The sequence below is a fragment of the Colletes gigas genome, unplaced genomic scaffold (genome assembly GCF_013123115.1).
Source record: "Colletes gigas isolate AHSC1104 unplaced genomic scaffold, ASM1312311v1 Colletes_gigas_Sc00009, whole genome shotgun sequence".
Classification (NCBI taxonomy): Eukaryota; Metazoa; Arthropoda; class Insecta; order Hymenoptera; family Colletidae; genus Colletes; species Colletes gigas.
Window position 1 is genome coordinate 1,126,973 of NW_025106638.1, and position 17,766 is coordinate 1,144,738.

The 17,766-nt window shown below is 35.9% G+C and overlaps 2 protein-coding genes across 2 annotated transcripts; both read left to right on the forward strand.

The window, feature by feature from the left end:
* Positions 1 to 6,664: 6,664 nt before the first annotated feature.
* LOC122397234 (DNA replication licensing factor Mcm6) lies at positions 6,665 to 11,698 on the forward strand. Its single transcript, XM_043396271.1, has 11 exons — positions 6,665 to 6,775; positions 6,903 to 7,046; positions 8,035 to 8,299; positions 8,369 to 8,571; positions 8,646 to 8,844; positions 9,738 to 10,268; positions 10,342 to 10,647; positions 10,720 to 11,050; positions 11,133 to 11,252; positions 11,340 to 11,479; positions 11,546 to 11,698. Exons 1-11 carry the CDS (start codon positions 6,684 to 6,686, stop codon positions 11,660 to 11,662), a joined length of 2,448 nt encoding a protein of 815 aa, XP_043252206.1. The 5' UTR covers positions 6,665 to 6,683; the 3' UTR covers positions 11,663 to 11,698.
* A 1,139-nt stretch (positions 11,699 to 12,837) lies between these two features.
* LOC122397420 lies at positions 12,838 to 14,109 on the forward strand. Its single transcript, XM_043396572.1, has 3 exons — positions 12,838 to 12,876; positions 13,089 to 13,396; positions 13,620 to 14,109. The coding sequence occupies exons 1-3, from the start codon at positions 12,838 to 12,840 to the stop codon at positions 14,107 to 14,109; spliced, it is 837 nt and encodes a 278-aa protein (XP_043252507.1).
* Positions 14,110 to 17,766: the final 3,657 nt, after the last annotated feature.

Genomic DNA, 17,766 nt, shown 5'->3' on the forward strand with positions numbered 1-17,766 from the left:
ACCCCCTTCCAACATCCACCCCCTACTTTCATTCTTTCGCCTCTTCCTCCCCTGGCTTTCTTGGCATCGCTGGCTCCGGCGACCACTCTGCCCGCCTTAGACCAGGGTCGCACGACCGTCGAAACGGCGATTCAAACGCGAGAAACTCCAATTTCTTACAATCTACTATCATTTTACTTTAGGTGCTGAATTTGTAAATCCTTGAGGGTCTTCGTTTGAAACATTGTTTAACACTTTGACTGCGCACAGTGTTCGAAAACGGTGATTCAGACGCGAGAAAGTCCAATTTCTGACCATCTATCATTTTACTTTAGGTGTTGAATTTGTAAATCCTTGAGGATCTTCGTTTGAAACATTGTTTAACACTTTGACTGCGCGCAATGATCGAAAACGGTGATTCAGACGCGAGAAAGTCCAATTTCTTACCAGTTCCTATCATTTTACTTTAGGTGTTGGATTTGTAAATCCTTGAGGATCTTCGTTTGAAACATTGTTTAACACTTTGACTGCGCACAGTGTTCGAAAACGGTGATTCAGACGCGAGAAAGTCCAATTTTTGACCATCTCCTATCATTTTACTTTAGGTGTTGAATTTGTAAATCCTTGAGGATCTTCGTTTGAAATATTATTTAACCCTAGAAATTGCTTAACACTTTGACTGCGCACAGTATTCGAAAACGGCGATTCAAAGGCGATTAAGTCCAATTTTTGATCATCTCCTATCATTTTACTTTAGGTGATGAATTTGTAAATCCTTGAGGATCTTCGTTTGAAACATTATTTAACCCTTGTTATGTTGAAATTGTTTAACACTTTGGCTGTCGCGTCATCCATATATGGGTGACGGTTTTAAGTGTGGAAATAAAACAATTAATTCTCAAGTTAAAATGCTAACCCCTAAGTGGAATATTATCTTCGCAAGTTTAAACTAATAATTGTTTAATATATGTAAATATAATTATTTGAAAATTTATGTAATCATTATTTCTTATAAAAATGGAAATTCTCCTGGAGTTTTCAGTTGTATATTAGAATATTTTTTAACCCTCAAGTGGATTATTGGCTGTAGCCTTCCGCAAGTTTAATCTAATAATTTTTTAATATATTTAAACGTAATTATTTGAAAATTTATGTAATTCTCCGTTAGTTTATTATTTTATAAATGCTTTAAAGAAAAGTTGATTTCCATTTATCGATTTGGTAAAAATCAACATTTAGTAAAATAATTCAGTTAAGATTGAGAGTCCACTTAAGGGTTAATATAACTTTGTAAGGTTCGTTCCAAATTTTAAGTATCCAACCAATAATCAGGTCTCAAAATACAAAAAAAAAATACAAAAAGTCGAACGAAATGGGAATTCCCCTGAAGTTTTCAATTATATACTAAAATATTTTTTAACTAAGTAGATTATTGGCTGCGGCTCTCGACAATTTTAAGTTAATAATTTTGTAATATATCTCAATGTAATTATTTGAAAATTTGTGGAATCTTCTATTAATTCATTATTTTATAAATGCTTTAAAGAAAGGTGATTTCTATTTATCGATTTGGTAAAAATCAACATTAAGTAAAATAATTCAGTTGAGATTGAGAGTTGACTGAAGGGTTAAAGAAAATAAATTTTAATAGGCTTCTTAAATTTTAGGGAATTTACGAAAGTAAGTATCTACAAGTTTTAAGTTATGCAGTTTGCAATTGTCCAAGATCAAAGTTTTGGTCTCGTAAATAATTTTGGGATTTTCGACTGATAGTCAACGTGTTAAATAGGTTAATTTTTACTGAGAAACTCGACATTTTTATTCTTCTTGGAAATCTGTGTTTGCAGTTCATGTTTCTCCTAGGAAATAATGATATTACAATGATTTCAATTTGTACTGTATGAATCTTGCACAGGAAAGGACAAACTTTATTTTAGGATAAAAACAATTCATCAAAATTTATTAGAATTTTAAATACAGGTAATCGAAAAGAACCAATTGTAGTATATTCACTTCTTTGGTTTCTCTGAAAATCAGCTTTTTTAATAATATAACTTTAAAGTTAGCGAATCTTATTCTTATTATTCCTATTTTCTATTACTTTCTTCATTATTTACATACATTATGCACTTCAAAATGTTATGCAACAGTGAAACTTTCGTAATAAATATATTTAGTTTTTTTCTTTAATTAAATAATGTTATTTTCATTCGACATGAAATAACATAAGAATTATTAAGCAAAATTAATGTTAACATTGTTAATAATCGTTCATAAACTTATTTTTAAGGATTTGTGCACTTTTGAGGTAAAATACAATTTTTCGCGTGTAAATTGCCGTTTTTGAACACTGCGCGACGTCCGTTTTTATGTTTCTGCTTGTTTTGCAATTGAAAACAACCAAGACAAACATAGGAACGCCGGTATTGTCTGTCTTCGTTGACCGAATTTTTGTCTCAAATGTAAACTTGCAATTTACAATTTATATTTCAGGTTAATGGTTATCTCAGAGACATTATGTAATTTGGTAAAATATTGTAATCATTTGGCAGAATGTAATCAAAATGAAATATATCAGCATGTGTCCTGAAAGTTACGAGGGTTCGTAGAGGGTCAAAGAAAAATGGTCAGGTTGTCGCAAGAATAAATCGTCTTGCATTCTTTCCGTGTTCTACTATGGACTGGTCCTGAACTTGGAACTAGCTTAATCTACTTTAATCTCGTATCGAGGAAGCCTAACCTTTCATAGAAGCTTCTTGACCTTTCGGAATTTCTATCGAGCTCCCTCGATTTCGTCTTTTTAGTTTATCGTTCGCCGAGCTTTTGTAAGCTGATAGCAGAACGGGTTCTTAGTATCAGGTCATCCCTGTAAGTCCCGAATTTCAAACATGCCATAGAATTTTGTGATAAACATTAAGTAAAATAATTTAATTGTTGGACTATGAGTCCACTCAAGGGTTAATATAACTTTGTAAGGTTTGTTCCATATTTTAAGCGTTCAACCAATATATAATTAAGTCGAACGAAATGGGAATTCCCTTGGAGTCTTTGGTTCTATATTAGAATATTTTTTAACCCTTAAGTGGATTATTGCCTGCGGCTCTAAACAAGTTTAAGCTAATAATTCTTATATCTAATAACTCTTGGAGGGGAGGGGGTGAGAATTTGATATATAGAGAGCTTCGACACAATTCCCATTTCTTTCAAATATTTATCAATTGTTAACATTGGTATGTTTAAAGTTTCGAAAAAACTCTTAAATAAGCAAGAGTCTACTTGCATTTTGATATAATATTTCTGAAAAACTGTTTCACGAATATTGGACGAGAACAAATCAGCCTTTTGTGACTTTTAATCGTGATCCTAATTTTGGCTGAATAAACTGTAGACTGAAGAATCCAATTAAACATATTTTCGTGTTTGATGGAACATATTGAGGCTGACATAATTAACAAATAAATTGTAGTATTGCATTTATATTATATTTAAATTTCTTACACAACAAATATATCAATTATCGGAAAATTATCGCTTAAAACTCGAAAGAATTGATTTTCCAACAAGATAGAACTCCATCAGAATTTGGTATAATGCCAGGGACTTCTTGAATAACCAATATGGCTGCTAAATTGATCATAATGGTAAACTAGCTTAGCTATTATTATCCCTAGACTTGACGATAGATTATTATACATATACTTAAGTATGCATGTTAACCAAAGACTTACTTTTTTACGAAAGAATACTTTTACTTTTTTGTTAATCTGTTTAGAGTAAATGAATCTTCAACGTCAATTTGTTCGGAAACGGAGCTTCGCATAAAACGAATATCACTGTAAATTTTCACCTAATTTTTTTCATATTGATTTACCCCCTCAGGATGTACCATTAATTCGGAAACACGCTGTATAACAAAAACAACGAGACCTAGGGGAGCTCTGTACGATCAATAGGGCTGGAGATATGAACTTGTGAAACACTATAAAAAGTCGTTATTTTTATAGATATCTATTTCTCACTCTATAAGAGACGTTTCCTACTCAAAAATATAATTTGAAATACATTTATACAGGAAATATTAAAATTTCTTATCGAAAGAAAAATATTCTGTTTAAATATTAACTTTATATAAGTAAATCTCTTCGGTGGGAAACGAATTATATTCTTAAATGATTTCTAATATAACATTTTGTCACACGATAGATATAAAATAGTATTAAATATAAAGAAAGAATATATTGAGTATCTTTTCTATTATTTCTCTCGATTTGGTTCTATTAATACGTTACATGTCGTGAAGATCACTGACAAATTTTTGAATAATGTCAGTGACATTAGAAATACTAGAAAATAATAACTCCATTGGACCATCGAATATTTCTAATATTTCGAATATTTCGAATATTTCTAAAATGTCGAAGATATCTCTAAACAGAGGAAATTGCTATAGCAGTCACTATTCTTGTTCCATAGTAGTCAAATTATGGCTTCTCTAGACCCACTGCAGCTGTCGCGAAAGAATTAATATGGAATGCAGTTTTCAAATATTTAATGTTTAATATATATATATATAATACTGTTATGTGAAATAATGACTATCTGAAAAAATACTTTTTTGAGAAAACAGGTTCATTACAAATGAGTTGTTTCTTTTTCCGTACAAATATTTTTTTTTCATTATTTAGTAATGAAAAAAAGGAACTACATGAAATTTTTTTGAAGTACCAAATATTGTTTATATGTAATTTGTCATACTAGTAGTTAATAATCCAAAGTATAAGGAATTATAAAAATCAACGAGAAGACCTAAGTACAAAATTAATCAGTTACAGTTTCACGTCGATTTTTTTCATTCAAATGATTTTAAAAGTAACAAGAATTTATTGAGTCCTTTCATGGGAATAATTCAAAATATTTGTTACGCTAAAAACCGTACGCGCGCTAATTTTGTATGAAAATGATTTCTAAATATATCTATAATAATATTCAAAAAGAAAATTATGTTTTAAGTTGTGAGACTTACTCTAGACTTATTAAGTTCACTATCAATAATTGAATAGTCTCCTGGAAAAGTGGCGTAAGTTACAAACGTTTGAACCTCATTTCATTGTGGAATTGTGGTCATCATATTTATAATTAATAAATCACTTTTTCTTTAGTGAATTTATTTACTTCTTAAGAAGAAAAAAGGAGGTACATTAATCGTTTCTCCGCCATCTTCTATTTATTATTTATTTCACATGAAATTTATTCTTCAATATGTAAGAGCCGACGATTTATACAGACATTGTAAATAGGGACCGTGTCTGTCGGCGATCATCGTAGAGCGCGGCTCTTCGAGTGTAAGATGATCGCCGCAGACCGCGGCTGATAAAAGCGAATGTTTCGAAGACATTGTAGGGTTCGGCGTCTTTTGAGACGCCGATGAGCGAACCCGCGAAAGCGAGCGTGCGTTGAATCAGGAGCAGTCGTATTGGAACTTCTGAACAGTGCAGAACCATAGTAAAACCACGCCTATTATTTGTCCTGACACTTCCGAGTCACTCAGTATCTTTATTTTCCGTTTTTCCTCTCCCGCTCTCCCCTATTACAAATAATATTACATATTGTGCAATAATATATCAAGACATTAATATTATTTATGAATAATTATCGATTATAACACTATATTTTTAACAACATTACATAGCTAATTACCTAGGAAGAATAACTTAAAAATATTTAGAAAAATATAAAACAGATGCGGCACTAAGAAGAGGGTTTATTTCTCCCGCTATCCTGCCTTAAATATATCCTACCTTAGCCAACCTTTGAATACTATTTCGTGGGCCTCAAACTCCCTAGACAATCGTTATAATATTGTCTGTGCTTATATTAAGAATATATCTGTTATCGCATTCTGAGTGGAAGGTTAAGATACGAAAATTTTTCTTTCAACGCGTCGTAAGAAAATATTACTGTCATGCATTATTGTATAGTAAATTAGACTTATATCATAGACGAGGTATACGTGTAGACCATACACCTTATGGATTTTCGTGGCCCAATCTGACTGCCATACTGACTGTATACCTTGTCTGTGGTGTGTACGTAAATACATATGAATTGACTATGGAAGGGATTGAAATTTATTTATAAATCTGTTGGTAATGTTGCGAGTGACACGAAAATGGTAATGGGGTTTCGAGATCCCATAAAAATGGGCCGTAAAAATACATTGGGTGAAAGGTCTACTCGTATACCTCGTCTGTAGTTATAATTTTGTAAAGTTACCGTTTTTTAAACGAGAAGATTGCTGTAGAACCACCGATATTTTATGACATTGGTATATCAGTTCGTGTGTCACAAAGTCCCATTGAACGGTAGGTCTACTCTGTACTTAGTTTATGGTGTAATAGGTATACATGGGTCGAAAAATAAAAATGTCTAGACAGTTGAAATCGAAATCGTATACGATTTATGCATATTGGATATCAGCTGTTTCGAGAGCGAGAAAGAAATTTTCACATTTGCCTTTTTTCTTGAATCTCCGAAGCATCACAGGTCATGTGCACTTGTTTGTGCATTAGTGTGTGTAAGTGGTGGGGACAGTTTCATTTAGGCGCCAATGTGTCGTCTAGTAACATTATTTCCGGTAGACGCTTTGCAGTTGAATTAAATGCAAAGTTTGTGTGTATAAATTGTATTTTGTTAATAATCGAAAAATGGATATTGGGGATGTTCAAAGTTCCAGTAAACGTGTTCCGGATGAAGTTGGACTCAAATGCCAGAAATTGTTTCAAGATTTCCTCGAAGAGTAAGTTCTTACAATTTGTAAAGAATAATTTATCTAACCGTGGACACACGGTACACAATTATGTGTAATTTTATAGAAACGTGTTTTCACAGCTTTTCATATATGTATAAATTTATCGTTTAATTAGGTTTAAAGAAGATGGAATTGTAAAATATTTGGAGCCAGCAAAGGAACTCATAAGCCCAGAACATTACACCTTAGAAGTAACTTTTGACGATGTAGACGAATATAATCAAGTACTATCCACAACTATAGTCGAAGAATATTACAGGTACGAACTTTACGTTAATAATGTAATTAAACTTCGTATTTTGCTTCAGAATAGATCATAAGTATTTATTATTAGGTTAACTGGTAAGTATTATCAAATTTTTTTAGTTTTTTTTCTATGAAAAGCACTGCTCTTAGCTTATAAAAAAAACATATTCTAAAAGCTGACATTTCAATGTATAGTGCAAAAAAGAAATAATTATGTTTGGTAACCTTGTTTTTAAATGGACCGTGTTTTGATGAAAATGAGTAAGGAGAAGATGTATTTACAAGCGATTATTGTTTTTTATTTCCGTAATATGGAAAATGCAATATAAATAATAGAAAAGATTTTTTTACCATAGTGCTGTAAATAAACGCTATTTAAAAATAGTTTAGAATGCTTCTTCAAGATTTTACGGACCTGGTAATTCTTTCTTCTGTATTTCTATGACTTTCTCTTTCTTCTTTACCATTGTAAAAATGATTAAGAGCTCTAACTGGACCACCAAGCAACACACGTAGTCTCGTTATTGTTAGTAATAAAATTAAGTTTAGGTAACTCGTTCCTCTTTGCAACATTCTCAGTGTGGTTTCTAAATAAAATCTTGTTCAAAATGTTATAATTACGGTTTGTTCTTGAATTGACTTGTATTATTTTACGGGTGAAGATTAATTGCTTATAATAATGCGGAACAAGAAAGACATTGCGATAAGCCAGGTGCAAATCAATACTATGCCCAAGGCGACTTTACACCCTGAGAAGGTCACGTTATGTTCGCAACAAGATTGGAAGGGAATACTGTAATTATGTACTTCTGCAATCTAATTAGATCATTGATTCTATCAAGTATCGTTCCAAATTGGGGCAACTATCTAACTATCTTAACTATCCGACTATCCAACTATCTGAAAAGGCAAATATCCAGAAGCAGACAGAAAAGGAATAATCTTCCACTGAAACACGTATCTCTGCAAAAATCGTATAATTGTATAATTTTGTTTGATAGGGTGTACCCATATTTGTGCCAAGCATTGGCCAATTTTGTCAAAGATGTAACTGACTTAAGAAAAGATAAAGAATGTTACGTTAGTTTCGTAGAAGTTCCAACAAGGCAAAAGCTAAGGGAACTAAATTCAGCAAAATTAGGTACCCTGATACGAATATCGGGCCAAGTAATACGAACGCATCCGGTCCATCCGGAACTAATTCTCGGAACGTTCATTTGCACAGATTGCAACGGTGTAATTAAAAATGTGGAGCAACAATTTAAAGTACGGTATAAATATTTAATAAACACGAACCCGTTAGTACGTGACTACAATACGAACGATGCATTTTAGTTTACAAATCCGACAATTTGTCATAATCCAGTGTGTAATAATAGACGTCGTTTCATGCTGGACGTGGATAATTCAGTATTCGTGGATTTTCAAAAGATTAGAGTGCAGGAAACGCAAGCAGAGCTTCCTAAGGGATGCATTCCCCGATCGCTCGAAGTTATTTTACGATCGGAAGCCGTCGAAACAGTACAGGCTGGGGATAGGTATTACGATGAAAATAACTTTACGTTGTCGTTGATTTCCAAGAAACTTGGATAAATTGTTTCGCATATTCTAGATACGATTTTACGGGAACTCTTATAGTTATACCAGACGTTGGGGTTCTGTCTGCTCCTGGTGTACAGCTCAATAAACAGAGACGACAAAAGTCTGCGGACCAAGGAGAAGGTCTAACCGGCCTGAAATCATTAGGAACCAGAGAACTCACGTACAAAACTGCGTTCCTAGCCTGTAGCGTCACGCCAACAAGCTTTAGAGTAAAAACGATTAATATTACGAATCAAATATTTTTTAATAAATGAATAAAAATGTTAGATTCGTTCTTAAACTTCTCTTAACATTTTATTAATAAATTAGAATTTTTTAAATCGCTGTCCAGGCGAACGGAGGAATCTTTAAAAGCTAGTTTACGAATCTAAAATTGTAATTTGCCATTTCGCGAATAAAATGCGTCTTAACACTTTGACGGCCGCTGTCACGTATACGTGACTTCGCGAGCTAGCAGACGGTGGCCACTGTCACGCCTACGTGATCTATTGTATCAGCCAGCATTTCATCATGCATTCAACTTATTACGTTTGTCGAGGTTACATTTACAATTCCTTATAATTCATGTATCTCACTTTGATCTGCAATATCAGTGGTGACGAACAGCGGTTTTCGCGCGATGCGGCCATTAAAGTGTTAAGTATAAGTTGAAGCCTGCCGCCTTAATATTCTCGATCATAATCTTTAAAAGCTAGTTTATGAATCTAAAATTGTTATTTGCCATTTCGCGAATAAAATGCGTCTTAACACTTTGACGGCCGTTGTCACGTATACGTGACTTCGCGAGCTAGCAGACGTTGGCCACTGTCACGCCTACGTGATCTATTGTATCAGCCAGCATTTCATCGTGCATTCAACTTATTACGTTTGTCGAGGTTACATTTATAATTCATGTATCTCACTTTGATCTACAGTATCAGTTGCGGCCATCAAAGTGTTAAGTATAAGTTGAAGCCTGCCACGTTAATATTCTCGATCATAATCTTTAAAAGCTAGTTTACGAATCTAAAATTTTTATTCGCTAAATTCTGAGTACACGTACGATGTGTAAGTCGAAGTCACGTTAATATCGGGGTTGGATCTTAATACTTGGCTCTTGTAGTTCGGTGGGACGGAAACAAACATGGAGGAGATATCTCAAGAAATGATGAAGAAACGAATGACAGAGGCGGAATGGAATCGTATATACGAAATGAGTCGCGATAAAAATCTGTACCAAAACCTCGTTAATAGTTTGTTTTCGTCGATACATGGCAACGATGAAGTTAAAAAGGGAATCACTTTGATGCTCTTTGGGGGCGTTGGGAAGACAACGTTGGAAGGCACCTCGTTGCGTGGCGACATAAATTGTTGCATAGTTGGAGACCCCAGCACGGCAAAGTCTCAGTTTCTAAAGAGCGTTGCTGAAATCACTCCAAGAGCAATTTACACTTCCGGGAAAGCGTCTTCCGCGGCTGGGTTAACAGCGGCGGTAGTTAGAGACGAAGAATCGCCTGATTTCGTGATCGAAGCCGGTGCTTTGATGCTTGCCGATCAGGGTATTTGTTGTATCGACGAGTTCGATAAAATGGAGATCAGAGATCAAGTCGCTATACACGAAGCCATGGAGCAGCAAACAATTTCATTGGCCAAGGTCTCTGAATAGAAAATGGCTTTTACAATCATTTTGTATTATGTGTATTTTTAATAAAGGCATCTATTCGTAGGCTGGTGTAAGGGCAACTTTGAATGCTCGAACATCGATATTAGCAGCGGCAAATCCCATTGGCGGGCGTTACGACAGGAAAAAGTCTTTGCAACAGAATGTTCAGTTAACGGCGCCCATTATGTCCAGATTCGATTTGTTTTTTATTATAGTCGATGAATGTAACGAAATCGTCGATAACGCGATCGCTAAACGAATCGTTGATCTACACTGCGACAATTGGCAAGATTTCGAGGCTGTGTACTCGCAATCTGAAATTGTTCGTTACATCAATTTTGCCAAACATTTTAAGCCTATATTGAGCCAGGTATTACATACTTTCGAACCGAAAATCGATCATCGGTCAAAACGACTACATTCGTCTCTAAAAACTTTGCAGGAAGCTGCAGATTATTTGGTCGATAGTTATACAACGCTTAGGCAAAGAACTGGTAGCAGTTCTGGAAAGTGGAGGGTCACCGTTCGACAGTTAGAAAGTCTTATCAGATTGTCAGAAGCAAAAGCTAAATTAGAGTGTTTAGATGAAGTTTCCGTGAAACACGTGAAAGAAGCAAAACGTTTATTAAGTAAAAGTATCGTGACTGTGGAACAGCCAGATATAGATTTAGAAGAACCCGATGATCTGAACGCGGACGTCAATATAGATGATGCTCCGCCGCTTATGGCTGCTCTTAACGCGTTGGACGACGATAGGGCAACCGACACGCCTCGTAAAAATTTTAATTTAATATTTTTGTTAAAATTTTTATGCAAAATGGGGTTTCTAATTTGTTCCCCCATGTTCCGGTGTAGGAACTGAAATCACGGATAAAAAGAAGTTAACAATGTCCTTTGAAGAGTACAAAAGTTTATCTAATATGTTGGTATTGTATATGAGGAACGAAGAAACTCGCGCTGAAACCTCTCCTTCAGGTATGGTAGCCAGTAGAATGTAAAGCGGAAGTGGGTAAGTAAATATTTTCGTGGAATTAAAGAAATGAAGAAGAACTTTTTACGCAGATGATATTAAAGGCGGTCTAAGGAAGTCGGAACTAGTAGCCTGGTATCTTGATCAAATACAAGATCAAATAGATTCGGAGGAAGAACTACTGGAAAGGAAAAATTTTATCGAAAAAATTATCGACAGATTGACATATCATGTATGTGCTGAATTGTTTGAATTATAATATACTTTATTTGTAATTAATATAATTGTTTTTTTGTAGGATCAAATTATCATTCCTCTTACAACGGCTGAACTTAAACGGAAGGGTAAGCATGACGAAGAAGAAGAAGATGATCCGTTGCTCGTTGTACACCCTAATTACATTATCGACATCTAAGCTGCAACAGAAATTTGTAAAAAAAATAATGAACCAAACCAGTGTCTTACAATACATTATTTTTATTTTTAACTTAATTTTAAATTAGTTAATGTTTTTATATCTTTGTATACTAGAGGGTTTTTCCTGTAAATAAATAAATAATGAAGTTTTTTACCGGCGCCCAAAAATTTATTTCACGGCAACATTTGTTCCTGCATCAAGTAGCAATCAAGTAAGTATCGATAGAATCGATAGTCGAATTTTAAACATATACGGTTTTCAGTCACTGGTGATTTAAATGTTTAGTTTATATTCATTACGTATTAAATGAAGATGTACTGATTATTTTAAAATTATCTTCATTCTGAGTGCACAGTATCAATATTTTTCAAGCAGAAATTTAGTGAATAATTAATGTAAATGCATTAAAATATTTGGAATATTGACTAACAATTTCGATTTTCAACATTTTATTCACCTTTAGAAAGCTGTACGAGGTTAATTCTGCTAGATATTAAATTTAACTACAATAACTCATAATATATCGAACCACGACGAGTCGATAATTGAATCATTAGGATTTCCCTGTCCCGCGAGATGTACCTTGATTGAACGTCTAACAGATGGCGCTGCAGTGTTAAATCTCTACCAATCTGGGGAATTTTTTAGTTAATCCCTTGCAATACAATAATAATATATATAATTGTACAAAATTTTGAAATATTTATGCTTGACACGGTAATTTCCATTCATTTTTGCACGATAATTTATACAGATTGAGTAATATGTCAAATAATTTATTTTGTCACGTAGATCTCGAACACGAAATAAAAATCCTTTTTCTCTGAACAAGACTTGCAAATAAAAAGTCGCAATTCCTACGATTTTATTTAGTTTGTACTCATTTGCCAACGACAGTTTGTAAATTGTTCCTTCACCAAATAATTAGAATTTCCCGTTAATGGAAAAATCGTGTGCGTTTGCGACGAAGAACAAGTAAAGATGTAGTTAGGCGAAAGGAAAGAGAAAGTAGCGGAATCTTTGACTATGTAGATTGGAACGTGTTTAACACGATACATGTACACATTTCCCGCCATTGACAAGACTTGGCTTTTAGAGCAGATAGTACTGTAGGATATAAAGGAAATGCAAAGTGCGTACAGTAGTTTCAGTTCTTCCCAAGACTTTCCAGAATGTTGGTCAGCGTGGACGACATTACTCTATTTTACCTGGTGATGTGTTATTTTACGTTATTTATACGGTTCGTTTAATAGTGTTTTCAAATATTCGTGACGCAGTAAATTGTTTTGAAATATTACGAAATACAATTTTGTTATATTTTAGTTTTCAAGAATTTCTAAATTTAAACCGCGTTCAGTGCGATACTGTGCTCAATGTAAAAGTGTTAGGATCTTAAAATCAATGTGAAAATTATTCAATACAGGTAACATTCTTCTGCCTGTCCAGTGGTATATTAACAACGACAATATCGCGGGATTTTCAAACGTCGACGAGTTTACAGTCACCATCCGTTAGCTATCTTCCACCATCGAACACAGCATTTTCCAAACTTTCACAACACGCTGTTTTCGTCAACCAAGCTTTGGGCAATGGCTTAAAAGATGATAAATCCCCAGGTAGAGGCATTCCCGAAATACAAACGCAACAAAGGTTTTCCTTCTTGAAACCACTATCGATCGACCTCGAGTTACCTTTCCAAGACGAGACGAAATCAATTACGAATAAGCAAAAGTAAGAACTCACATTTAGAAAATTCGGTTCCGAAAGTGTCTAGCGTTCTACTGTTATTATATTTTCGTGAAAATCCTAGTCGACCTAAAATAGTTGTAAAAATACAAAGATAAACGTAAAGCTTCTGATGATTTCAAAGATTTCGATCCTCCTGCTGTATTAGTTTGTTTTCGAACGAGTCTCGAAGCACCGATACATCAATAGTTGAAGTTTCCATTTTCAGATCATCGAAGGAAACTCAGGGTAGCGTTGAAACAGGAATTAGGAGAATTCCAGAGTCATCGAGACCGAGCAGCACGCTGAGACTGCGAGCAACTGTTGAGAATGATCCCCACGTTCCGCGACGGACGTCGTATCAAGTCGTAGAAGAGCTCGATGAATACCTAACGGATGATTTGGATCATGCCCGATTGCCTTATCGTGGGAAGGTTCAGACGACGAATCCCCATCGTAATTCGCAAGACATAACGACGGCCATCAAAGCCCTCGATCGCTTCCTGAGCGGGGTTCTAAGCGACGATGGTTACAACAGCGAATTACATCCACCGCCCAATCCTGTTTTAGCCCTCATCCTATCTCGATACGGACGATACGTGCTCGGAGCACGGAATTCTCGCGTCTACGCTCATATGGCCGTTAATAATATTCATAATAATAAACCATTCGGTAACTATAAAATAGAATGCGAACAACTGCCCACTTACGATCGATAGTCGTTCCGAACAGGGCTAGAACAAATTGTTAAATGCGTCTAAGAGAGACTGTACCGGAGTTTTTTTTATTTATTATGCTATGCGTAATAATAAAATATAAGCAGTTGTTAATGTGAAAACGGAGATCAATTTCCAGAAAAGTAATCATTAACAGTGGGATGGTAGTCATACGACGATGGCTGAGTTGGTAAGGCGGTTGATTAGCAACACGAAGATACGAAGATCCGTGAGTTCCAATCCCCCGTACCGTTAGTTTTCATTTTTTCCGCGACATTGGTACATAATAGTAATTACGAAAGAATGCAAAAAAGATATGTACATTGGAAATTAATTTGAAGGATTATTGTGCATGGTTGAAAAAGAATATGGCTAATATCCAGTGTGTAATAAGTGGAAGGGAAAATGTCCATTGTAAATAGAAGGAAAAGAAGTATCCATTGTAAATGGAGAAGCTGCTTAGAAATCTCTAGAAACTAAAAAAAAGTCCCTATAAAATTTCCAGTTAACACTCAGAAAGAACACAGCTTAGAAATTATACTTCAGGATGATATATTGGGGTGAGTTCTCTCATAAGCAAAATTGCACAAACTTTATTTCTTTATTAAAAGAGTTGCACAACACCTTAGTCTAAAACGGTATTCTCCATTATTAAATACAATCCTTTTCCATTTATTTGGTTCCTTATCGTGCAAAAAAATCAGCTTGTTTTGATAAGAAAAACGTCTGAATGAATTCCTATACACGGTTGCCGCTATTGAATTTTTGTCCGTTTAAAGAACTTTGTAGGGATCGAAATAAATGGTAATCCGTGAATTTAATCGTTCATCGAACTGTTACGCGAAGGGAACAAATCCATTCGAATGCTCCAAATTGAATAGTTTGTTGTTTAGTTTAATTCAGTCTTACGATCACGATACTGGTCGTTTTTGCTGTAAGTTTTCTTGGACCTTCTTCAAAGGCTGCTGTAACTGTCTCATTACGCTTTGGCAACTTATAATGGATTACTTCTCTTCGATTCCACCAAAGAAGAATCTTCTTTCCATGAAGAGTGGCTTTGGGTTCTGGTAGAGGTTGTCTATCTTTATCTACCCACTGTCTTCAACTATTTTTCATCTTCTGTAATCAGTTTGCCCAAAAAAGGGTCATTTCTGTTAATAAACAAGTTGCTTTGTTTTTTAACTTGCTGGCTTTTCCTAGTTTTTCAGGTGTCACCCAAATACTATCCAATTAAAAACTAAATTATTCTTATTATTTAATAACTTTTTTTTATACCATAAGGCTATTTCATAAGAATTTCATTGTATTTCATTTTAAAATATCACTACAGTCAATTTTTACTATAAAACTAAAAATTAAATATAATTATTAGTAATTTTCATTGGATATATGAAAATTATTCTTATTATTAAATGACTTTTTTTATACCATAAGGCTATTTCATCAGAATTTCATTGTATTTCATTTTAAAATATCACTACAGTCAATTTTTACTATAAAACTAAAAATTAAAGTCAATTATTAGTAATTTTCATTGGATATATGAAAATTATTCTTATTAATAAATAACTTTTTTTATACCATAAGGCTATTTCATCAGAATTTCATTGTATTTCATTTTAAAATATCACTACAGTCAATTTTTACTGTAAAACTAAAAATTAAATACAATTATTAGTAATTTTCATTGGATATATGAAAATTATTCTTATTATTAAATAACTTTTTTTTATATCGTAAGGCTATTTCATCAGAATTTCATTGTATTTCATTTTAAAATATCACTACAGTCAATTTTTACTGTAAAACTAAAAATTAAATACAATTATTAGTAATTTTCATTGGATTGTGGCGGCCAAGGCACCACATACGCCTTAGCCGTTCGAAGCCGCTACAATGTAAGGTTGCACACGAGACGATGGTTGCACACGAGACGACCAGAGCCGCGTGAACCGAAAAGCCGTTGTCGTCGTCTCTGACCGTCTTTTGTTTTTGAAGGCCTCTTGGTACGGTGGCGATGATCGTACCAGAGAGTCGAGCGTAACCCGCACCACGAGTCACGTCGTTGTACGACAGCAACTATACAATTGTGCGGAACGGAACAGGGCGGAGTCATTACCTTCCCGATCCCACATTGGTGACCCCGACGTGATCTCGCCGCGCAAGTAAAGTTTTTTTAAGAAAATTTGGACATTTTTCGTATACGGACAATATTAGTTAGGGTAGAGAAATAAGTGTATAGTGTTAAGGACATAAGAAAAGGACACGGTCTGACAAATAGTAAGCGCGGTGTGTGTGTGCGGTGAAACTATTTTTTTTTTGTGACCAAGACTGGTAAAATGACTGACCCTAACGTTAACGCAGGGACATCCGCGGGTGTGCCGTTGGCAGTTGATCGCGTCGCTGTACGGATACCCGAGTTTTGTCCGGGAGACCCGGAGATGTGGTTTTCAATGGTAGAGAGAAGTTTTGAGGTATCCAATGTAACGTCGGAGACCACGAAATTCGGGTACATTCTCGGCGCGTTAAGTGCGCGACACGCCGCGGAAGTAAGAGACATTATCATGAATCCCCCGGCCGCGGATCCGTACACGACGCTAAAAAATGAGTTCATTCGCCGGCTTAGTGCGTCGCAGGAACAGAAAACGCGGCGGTTATTGGAACACGAGGAAATCGGGGACAGAAAACCGTCCCAATTTCTTCGTCACCTGCGCGGATTGGCCGGTACGGCTTTTTCGGACGGTGTATTGCGGACGCTTTGGATGGGCCGACTACCTGCTAATATGCAGGTGATTTTAGCCACGCAGCGGGACACCCCGCTGGATAAGGTGGCAGAGTTGGCAGACGCTGTTGCGGATACGATGACACAGCGGGTACACGTCACGGAGGCCGCGATTACGGGCGTATCTGCATCCTGCCAAATACCCCCGCCGGGCCCGAGCATCGAGGCCATGTTAAACATTAAGATGTCACAATTGGCTCTTTCCTTGAGGCAGGAAATTTCTGCCATCCGTGAATCCTTGGTGGACCAGGGGCAATCTTCCCGTCGCAGGTGGACCCACCGAAATAATCCAAACTCGCGCTACCGCAGACGATCTCTATCGCGATCGCGAGAGCGGCCCGCGGGAGGACAAATGGACCATCAAGGGAAATGCTGGTACCATTGGCGGTTCGGTCCGGCCGCGCAGAGGTGCGTTGCACCGTGCAATTGGAACGCCACGGATCAGGGAAACGACCTGGGGAGTCGTTGATGGCGGCCAGCGACACAAATCCAGCATCACGCCGCCTCTTCATCTTAGACAACAGCTCGAAGACGGAATTTTTAGTGGATACCGGGGCCGATTTGTGCGTTTTTTCCGCGCCGCCTGCTAGGCGGATTGCGAGAAAGATCGGAGTACCAGCTGGCGGCGGCGAATGGGAGTGTAATTAACACCTACGGGACAGTGTCGTTAAACCTGCACCTCGGCCTACGACGGGATTTCGTGTGGCGATTCGTGGTTGCGGATGTTACAAAACCCATAATCGGGGTAGACTTTCTCGATCACTTCGATCTTATGGTGGACATCCGCAATCGTCGCCTCGTCGATCGGACCACGTCGTTAACGGTCCGCGGAACACGAGCCGAGGATGAAACGCCGTCGGTGAAGACAGTAGCAGGGA